Source organism: Eutrigla gurnardus, assembly GCF_963514095.1.
Source record: "Eutrigla gurnardus genome assembly, chromosome: 22".
Lineage (NCBI taxonomy): Eukaryota > Metazoa > Chordata > Actinopteri > Perciformes > Triglidae > Eutrigla > Eutrigla gurnardus.
In genome coordinates, this window is record NC_139933.1 from 16,709,067 (window position 1) to 16,719,294 (window position 10,228).

Consider the following 10,228-nt stretch of genomic DNA (forward strand, 5'->3'; position numbering starts at 1 on the left):
AGCCGAAGCAAATCCTCAGTCATGAGCGCTCATCTGCAAGCTGCCGGGGATGTGTGGCAGCCGGGAGTTTCTCTCTCCCTCGCTCAAACTGACTTCCTGCTGCGCCAGCCGTCAGATCTACCGTGGACCGCGTCGCCCTGGTATCGGTCTTCCTTTGTCACGCACTCAAGTATCAGTCTTCCCTCGCCACACACTCAAACGCAGACCGCCCCCGAGGGACCTCATGCTTTTGGCCCTGCGGCGTCTGAGGAGCTTTCCCTGGTTTTTAACAATTTCACAGCAGCTCTGGACCAAACCTCTCAACCAAATCAAGGAGCTTTATTCAAAGAAACCGTCTCCACCAGGGACCTGTTCAGTGTGGGTGGGTGTGATTGGGAGAGATGAGGGAGATTCATCCGGAGAGGGGTTGATGGAACTTAGTGGCAAGTATTGTGGAGGGAGTTGCTAGGCAACAAGAAGGATGTGGCCGGGTGTCGGGCTGATGGGGATAACGTAGACGAGGAGATGTGAAGCTTCAAGCAGAGAAGGAGTGTGATGATTCCATTAAGACACAATATGCAACAATTTCCTAAAAAACAATGTGCAGACTGATTCAAAGGGTTTCCCTCGTGATCGTCACTTATGAGAAGATTTTGTTGGGATTGGGAGGCGGTGCCCGATCGTTACACATGAAGCTGGTTTGGAAACCAGAGCGAATCTCTGGCTGTCAGCTGAGTTTTAATTGTGATTACCGGGAAAATATGGCAAATCGCAATTATGCTGTTCGGCTCCTGTGTGATGAACCGAACTGGTTTAATTGGGCACTGAAAGGACGCGAGCAGCGCTTCTCTGAAAATCGTGGCGCTTCTGCGTTGAGTGCAAACTCGTGATAACCATCCCTGACCTGGGAAAACACAAATCCTACGCACTGTGCGTTTAAGGTTAATTTAGATTATTTATTTACTCTTACAGTAACAGTTGTAGGAAGCCTGGATCTAGAGCGGGGCTTGTAAAAAAAAAAAGGATTTATAACTGCTTAGTGCAGCAATCCGTGCTGCCATAACAAACTCTGAGCCCTGAGCTCGGTTCATCTAAAAGGATGAACGGTTCTATTTTACAGGCTTCACCCAGTAATGGGGCTCTGGAGGGGGCAGCTGCTGAACCCTTCAAGGATCAGCCGCGTCGCTCCTGTGGGGACGGCAGCTTTGAAACAGCAGCAGTGACATCACTCTTCATACGTTACTGTTCTTTAGCTCACAGTAAAGCTCCAGGCTGAATACTGCAGAAGGGATGGACAAATTGGACTGATTTGTTAAATTGAATGAAATAGAATTTAACGAGCAGTGTTAATGAAGATAATGAGGACTCTGAGTACCCAACCTGGAACAAGAGGGTGTACATGATGCAAACATCCTCACCTCTCTGTATCTGCAGGGATTCAACAAGACACTGCAAATGTTGAAAGGATGTCCAAACATCACGTAGGTTGATACTGTGGGTTAGAATATTATTATTATCAGAGATAGTTTTTTCAGCACTGCATTCATATGGCGAACAGCTCCCATCAAAACCTCCCTTTGCTTAGATTGGCTGTACGTCAGCGGGACATTTCACTCCCATCTTCTCATGACATGGGACAAAAAATAATAATGGAAGTGTCCAATTTAAACCGCTATCTGGCCGCGAATGAAGGCACCTGACAGCAACAATTTTCTGTCGTCATGTGTCTGGAAACAGATTCAGCTCGTATACGGCTGTGTGTGTGTGTGTGTGTGTGTGTGTGTGTGTGTGTGTGTGTGTGTGTGTGTTTGTGTGTATGTCCACACTCCTGTGTAGAAGTAGTCACGATTTCTTTCAGACAAAACTAAAAATTTAAATTCTCAATGATTAGCTCGTCAACGCGACACTAAATCAACGTGACTAATATAAAAGTGCATCATCCATCGTCTACCACTTATCCTTTATTCAGGATCACGGGGGGCTGATCCCAGCTATCATTGGGCGAAGGCAGGGTTCACCTGGACACGTAACCAGTCTATCACAGGGAGACATGTAGAGACAGACAGGTAACCAGTCTATCACAGGGAGACATGTAGAGACAGACAGGTAACCAGTCTATCACAGGGTGACATGTAGAGACAGACAGGTAACCAATCTATCACAGGGAGACATGTAGAGACAGACAGGTAACCAGTCTATCACAGGGAGACATGTAGAGACAGACAGGTAACCAGTCTATCACAGGGAGACATGTAGAGACAGACAGGTAACCAGTCTATCACAGGGAGACATGTAGAGACAGACAGGTTTTTGGCCAGTGCTCATGATGGTAAATGATTAAATATGAATGCTCATGTTTAATTCCCTCACTAACATGCATGAAACTCTCTGAGCTCCTATGTTGCTGCGGAGGTCAGTCCAGGTCTTCCATGTAGTTTTCCATAAACTCTCCTGGCAGCCCTTCACAATCACAGCAATCTCTCCTTCCCCATAATGGCCTCGGCGACATCGGGGTAAATAAGACGGCTCAGATGGTGTAAAATGTTCTACTCCGCTACTCAGAAACTAAATTGAAAAATCAGAAATGGACTTGTGTGATGCGGTTGGTGGAGGACATATGGTTTTGGTTGAACGCAGACATTCAGAATTACACGTTCGAAAACATCAGCGTTTTTTTCAACCGCACACTCGCAGCTCTGCAGTCACAAGGTGATCTTATCATCTCCTCATGCAAGTTCACATTTCTGTATTCCAGCATATTATAACCAGATGATCTATATCGCTGTTTCTGGGAAATAACGACCCCGAGGTTCAGACGTGTACGTTTCATCGGAGGGTCTTGGAAGTGGGTGTGATAAAGGTGATAGCAGCTCCATCAATCCTCCTGCTCCACGATGTTCTTCTCCTTTCTAATATGTGAAACAAAACACATAATACGATAAACGTTTATTAATCTGATGTGTCTTAATCACACTCGGTGCAATTCATAGCAGTTAAAACATCTGAGGCCGGATGAAATCATAATTTCTCTTCCCCACAATCTCCCCCTAATTCATCTGATAGAAGTTCAACAGTTGAAGTTTACCACATAAACGATGAGCCTGCAGGAGACTACATCAGCTGCCGGTTCCCAGCGTGGACTGGGGGTTCACGTTAGTCCAAATAACTTGTCTCTTCCGGGACTTCTTCTACACGTGAGAACGAAGAGGAGATTTTCTTTGGGAATACTTAAGCCCCACAGAGCTTTACAATATCTCCCCACAATGTTTAGACTCCCTGACCAACCGGCGGAGATAATCCCCGCCGGCTCTGCGGCCGCAGCCAAGTGTTTTCCCTGGAAACCGCCCATACGGCCGCGGCTAATAAAATACACCAACAGGCCCAGGAAAATCACATTAGCCCATAAGGAGACGCATATGGATAAATGGTAAATATAGTGGTGTTTATATAAACCACTATATTTACTGTATATAAACCACTATATTTACTATATATAAACCACTATATTTACTATATATAAACCACTATATTTACTGTATATATAAACCACTATATTTACTATATATAAACCACTATATTTACTATATATAAACCACTATATTTACTGTATATATAAACCACTATATTTACTATATATAAACCACTATATTTACTATATATATAAACCACTATATTTACTGTATATATTAACCACTATATTTACTATGGATATTTACTATATTTTACTCTTAACCCCCCTCTAATTCTTTTAATTCACTCCTCAAAACTCACATTTTTAAAATCGCCTACAAGGACTTCATATGAGTTTTTTTCTTTTACTTTGTTTTTCTTTTTAGTTGTGAAGCGCATTGGGTCCTAGAAATGTGCTATACAAGACTGATTTATTTTTATTTATTATTTATTGTTATTATTATTTGTGATATTTATTGTTAATAATATTATTATTATATGACGACGAGGCCTGTGCATTATCATTCCCGGAAAAGAGACAAACGTCAGCAGCTTCCTTGTGCGCGGTGATCCAGTTGGCAGAGAAAATAGTTCCTTCACGAACCTGCTGTTTTGGAGGAACTGGGTCGTGACCTGATGCTGCTGATTTGTTGGGGTTTTGGTGTTTCTTTGGTTCCATCTTGTCCCATCATGCTGGAGTCTCATATACTCGCCGTGTGTCTACGTTCTGCAACCTCAGCTGCTCTCTCTACTTTTTTTTCTTTCCTTCTCACCGCCAGATTGAAAAATGAGTTGCAGTCCATCACGACGATTATGTTCATTTTCCACAATTGCTCAGCGGTGGATTGGCTAAAAATCACACCGTTTCCCTGGATTATGATTGAGGGCTCGTTGTGTGCGGTGATTATTCCTCTACTTTTATCTCAACCCCGGCCTGAACAAACGACTCCGGCCTTGACACCCGCTTTATTCAGCGGTGAAACAGTGTTTTTCATCGTCGCAGCCTGGATTCACCCAACTCTGTAAACATGTATTACCATCTGCAGCTCCCCGCCACAGACCTCCTCTAAGTAAGCACTATTTGTCGGCTGACATGTCCCATCCCTCTCTCGGAGCGCAATCTGCCCTCCTTATCGGCTAAATTGGTTTTAATTTGTCTCCCAAGGCAAGTGAGCACTTTATAGAGAGCCTATAAAAGCTTTTAAAACTATGTTGTGCCCTCTGCTATATTTTACTTTAAACCCCACACCACCCTTATTGATTCTTCAATAATCTGATTTTATTCATGCTTTCTCTCGAACGGAGCCAGTTCCCTGTTTGGTGCTCTCTTCTTCCCGTCTCATGCACTTTGTTCTAACATGCTCTCCTCACCACAATGTAATGTCCCACTTAAATGATGGCATTTTTCTCTATATTCCCCAAAACCAACAATGTGTCAGTCTGTCTAAAAAGCCACAACAAGGCTTCTGGGGAGAATTTACGCAACTGAATCTCACCATTCCAGCTTTACAGAAGGAAATAAAGTACTCCATAATACTTTAAGAGCACTGGTATTGGTAGTGGTATCATATCATAATTTTTTAAAACGATACTCAGCCCTAATAAATACTTTACTTTGCTTCCTTCCTTGACCTGTCTGTGATGCTCAGCTCCAAACCAAGACATAAATCTTTGAAAAATACACCTCAAATAGATTCTTGCATTTCTAAAAAAAAGACAGAAAGCTCAGTAAGTGCTTGAAACAGCTGGGCACCGTAGTTTTACAGACGCGTGACGCAAACGGGAGGAAAGTGCACATTTGTTGGGGACTATTTTTAGCAGCGGATTAATCTGTGTGGTGCTCTAGTGTGTTTGTGTGGCAGCAGGGTGGTGTGTGTGGGGGGTTGAATTAAAATAATGTGTTTATGGTTTTATAGGAACATAATGATGAGGCTCATTGATGTGTTTTTAATAGTTTGTAACAATGGAGGCACAGAGGAAGGAGATATTTCAGGCATTGAAAGACTAATTAATAGAATCCTTTTGTTGTTGAGTTTGGTGTTTTCTCTGCTTTACAGAAATAAACACTTTATCTCCGCCTGCGCTCTAATCAGCCACGTTTTCTTCCCCCATGCAGCCAGAAAAAATCGGCCAGTCCCCAGTTGCCCCGACGTCAGACGGAGACAAGGTGGACCTGGAGGCCTTCAGCGAGTTCACCAAGATCATCACTCCTGCCATCACCCGCGTCGTCGACTTTGCCAAAAAACTGCCCATGTTCTCTGAGGTAAGTGGGGGGGGGGGGCTGACTCATATGAAGACGTATAACACTTGGCAGACGCCGCCAAGCTCCCCTCGCCCCGCGAGCGTGCGTTACTCACATGGAAATGTGTGATTTAGGAGGTAAATTTGTCAGGCAGAATGAGCGGCTGCTCGGGTTGAGGAGGACCAGAGCGACATGTGGTTCAGGAGTTACGAGTTATCTAACACAGCCGCCCATCGACAAACGCATCGTTGCAGTTTAATGGGAAGATATAAAGAGCAGGTAAACATGCCGTTTACACGTCTATTATTATAATAATAACAGGAATATGTTCAGAAGCCTTGGTGGTTGTTGGTGACAACGGCCCCGCCTCCATTAGCAACATGTAATCTCCTTGTAATGAGACCTTAGATTGGATCATTATCTGGGGAGTTATTCTAGTAGTGGAGATGGCTGGTGTGTGTGTGTGTGTGTGTGTGTGTGTGTGTGTGTGTGTGTGTGTGTGTGTGTGTGTGTGTGTGTGTGTGTGTGTGTGTGTGTGTGTGTGTGTGTGTGTGCGTGCGTGCGTGCGTGCGTGCGTGCGTGCGTGCGTGCGTGCGTGCGTGCGTGCGTGCGTGCGTGCGTGTGTGTGTGTGCGTGTGTGTGTGTTTGTGTGTGTTGGAAAGAAAGAATAGCTTCTATGTGAGTCTGACAGGTAAAGTTTCCTCCTGGAACATAAATCACAGATAGTGTTGAAACTAGAGGTCGTCACTTCTTTTTTTTTTAATCAGCATATTTTAAAGTTGAATTTGTTCAAATTGTTTTATTATGATACGAATGTTGCTGTTATGATGGATGCCGCTATTCAAATGAGAGTGTAAACTCGAATAAATTCCTGGACGTTCTATTCATTCTTTAGAGATGAAGAAAAATAAAACGCCGGCAGATAAGGAGTTTTTTTTAGTTTTGCAGACACCGGAGCGGCGTAATCAGTCGTGTTTTAATGTCTTATCGTTTACTCACACTGTAATAGATTATATTACGAGAGGAGCCTTTTTAATGTGAGGACAGAGGGAGAGGACCTGTTGGTGCCAAACGCAGGGAATGTACCGATAAGAACACACAGAATACAAGCCTGGTTTTTATCCAGCCACTAAAAACGAAGCGTGCCCTCCAGTTGCACGTTCACAAGACAAATCAAGCCAATTAATGCCAATTAATCAGCTCAGCAGGCGAAATTAGAAGCGAGCTCACACCAAGGTGAGATTTAATTCAGCACGCCCGAGTCTGTAGATTTAATCTGCGTTTCAGCCCAGAGATTGTAATATCCATGTAAATCAGGGCGTCAGCCACAATCTGTGTTCATCACTGGAGGAACATGTGTGCCGATCTTCCTTCACATCTCCTCCTCCATTCCACATCTGTGTGTTAACGTCTGATAACGCCACACATCCATCTCAAGGCAATATGAACATGAACGCACGAGGAAACAAGGAATCCATCTTTTTTAAATAGTTTTCTCTCCACTTTTGCAACGGGGCATTATTCCTGTTTTTGTGTTGTGCTTTTGTTCCCTCTCTGGGGAATGGTGTGAGTGCTGTAGTGTGTTTTGGTTTTTTAATTGAGGACAAGGCTTATTTTGGCTTCTCACAGAAATTAATTATATCTGTGTGGCTGTTTTTTTGTTTTTGCTTGAATTTTTCTGTAAAACTACCTGCCTCTCATTAAGAGTTTGTCATCTGTTCTAAAAAACAGGACAAATTAAAATATTCTTTACCTTTTTACCAAGAAAGAATATAGGAAGTCAAATTCTGTTGAAATCTGTTTTGCAGCATATTTTTAACCCCAAGTATACTATTATATATAGTATACTTAAATATATAATATAATATAATATATATATATATATCTATATATATATATATATATATATATATATATATATAGATATTTATATAGATATTTTAATAGTTTTATCTTATTATCAAAAGAAAAAAATGACTTTTGCCCTTCGATTTTGTTTTCTATTTTCTAAACACTGTTTCTTCTATAAATGATATGACAAGAATGAGAAGGTTCTTTACCCTTTTTTATCGGTTTCTTGTGTCTCTAACTCTAAAATGAAAGACAAAAACAGCAAACGTTCATTCCTAACCTTAAACTGACCGCTCCTCCCTAGCTGCCGTGTGAAGACCAGATCATCCTGTTGAAGGGCTGCTGCATGGAGATCATGTCGCTGCGCGCCGCCATGCGCTACGACCCGGAGAGCGAGACGCTGACGCTGAGCGGGGAGATGGCGGTGAAGCGCGAGCAGCTGAAGAACGGCGGGCTGGGCGTGGTGTCGGACGCCATCTTCGATCTGGGCAAGAGCCTGGCGCAGTTCAACCTGGACGACACAGAGGTGGCGCTGCTGCAGGCCGTGCTGCTCATGAGCTCAGGTCGGTGTTGACTCCACAACTTCTCGTGTCCTTTCTCAACCTCGCAGCTGCACGACTGCTTTTCCTCCCGACACCGCTAGTCTGGAAGCTTTAATGCAATGTAAATGTAAATGTAAATGTTGGGTCTGTGGAGACACCATTCCATGACAGTCCATATTCATTCCCGCTGCTTAGCACAGCATATATTGTAGCCTATTGTGACTGAGAATGTAATTATGGCCCGAATATTAAAGTCTGCATACATATTCAGCGTTGAAAGGAGGAAATCTGAATCTCATCCTAAATGTGTATAAAAGGCCTTCAGTCGTCGATTGTTCGCTGTAGAACTCCAACATTAGACTTTCGGGGTTAGGAAGCCTGACATAATTAAACTTAAAGAAGGGATAATAGTTCTCCCTCTAGCGTTTCCAGGTGGTATTAATGAATTAGACCGTGCGTTTCTCTACTGGCGGTCGGAATTGAAGGACTTGCATTGAGGCTCTTTGCTAACTGCACAGCTCCGACAGCAGGAAAACTTAACAAAGGCAACGAGTACCAGCAGCTGCCGTCTGTCTCCACCTGCAACATTAACTTTGTGATGATAAGTTAAAGAGAAACACTCGTCTAATAACTTTAAAAAGTAACACAATCCTGAATTAAAACATGCTACACGCAGAGGTTCCAGTCCATAATTACTAGGGGTGAGTATTGGCAAGAACCTCACGATACGATACGTATCACGATATCACCATATTGCGATATAAATAAAGATGAAAACACAAGTACCTGTATATGTACATCAGATGATATTGATCAGAGGACAAAATGAGTCAAAACTATTTCATTCAAAACAGGCTCTCCATTTTATTAATTCCCATGAAATTCACTGGAATAATATTTATAATAAAAAAGAGTGACAATGCACAAAATAATAAATCATAAAATAATAATAATAAATAATGTTTCTCATTTTGTGTCACTGTTTGAACACTGAAATGAAGAGGTCATATGAAATAATGTAAAGGTATATGTGTAAACATGAATCTTTTTTTTTAAATCAATCTTTGGAGTTGAAAAATCGATATTGTATTGGGCGGCAACGTATCGCGATATATTGCCGTATCAATATTTTTACCCACCCCTAATAATTGACAGCGACGACATGATGATTTCTATACACTCATCACTTTCCCCCCCCTCGTCACCAGATCGCTCCGGCCTGACCTGCATGGACAAGATCGAGAAGTGCCAGGACACCTACCTGCTGGCGTTTGAGCACTACATCAACTACCGCAAGCACAACATTCCTCACTTCTGGCCGAAGCTCCTGATGAAGGTGACGGACCTGCGGATGATCGGGGCGTGCCACGCCAGCCGCTTCCTTCACATGAAGGTGGAGTGTCCCAACGAACTCTTCCCGCCGCTCTTCCTGGAGGTCTTCGAGGACCAGGAGGTGTGACACACAGTTGCCGCCAAATGCGAAGGGAAGAGGAAGCTGGGGCAAACTGGGAGATGGGAAGAGCCATCGTTTTTTATCGGGGTAGGAAGGAGGGAGCGTCCTCGTTCACAGTATGTGGTTTTCAAACAAACTGGAACCAACAATAACAGAAACAACACACCAGCAACAGGAGAGTCAAGCAAACTGAGGATTTCGTTGTTTTTTTTGAAACACCATCTCCTCCCCCTCGTTCTCCTCCTTTTAACCCTGTTTGAAAATCCGTGTGGGGGCCCTTCTGTCTGAGCACGATGTCTTATCTAGTGAGTGTTGTAGCCATTTGCCAAGACACCGCCACACACACAACACAACACACAAACACACAGCCACGGCCTATTCCACCTCAGTTCTTCAGAGCAGCGCTCTTTGCAGGGGTCCGTCCCCCCTCTGGTTCTTTGTTGTTTTTGTAGTGGTCACAGATTTACACGCCTGTTTTGAAGCCCATGTTTTCCAGCCTCCACGCTGGCCAGCACCTCTCAGTATTACAGTCTGAACACGTGTCGAGGCGGTTATTCAGACGATATGGACATCGGTGACATGTCATTGCTCACACTCACACAATCAGCAACAACACTGCACGGGGAGTCTTTCAGCAGATGCTTTAAGCGTTGCTTTTGGTGTATAAAGGCTGCGGTAAAGCAGAGCTACCAGACCTGGCTTTCTTTTTTT

At 43.4% G+C, this 10,228-nt stretch overlaps 1 protein-coding gene across 4 annotated transcripts in view; it reads left to right on the forward strand.

Annotated features, from left to right (window-relative positions):
- Positions 1–9,525, forward strand: part of LOC311032780 (thyroid hormone receptor alpha-B) — a 130,088-nt gene extending 120,563 nt beyond the window's left edge. For all 4 annotated transcript variants that reach the window (XM_084039815.1, XM_084039817.1, XM_084039816.1 and 1 more), the window contains 3 exons: positions 5,546–5,692; positions 7,827–8,085; positions 9,273–9,525. In XM_084039815.1, coding sequence (XP_083895941.1) covers positions 5,546–5,692; positions 7,827–8,085; positions 9,273–9,523 — 657 coding nt within the window. In that variant the 3' untranslated portion in view covers positions 9,524–9,525. The remainder of the gene's footprint in view (positions 1–5,545; positions 5,693–7,826; positions 8,086–9,272) is intronic.
- Positions 9,526–10,228: the final 703 nt, after the last annotated feature.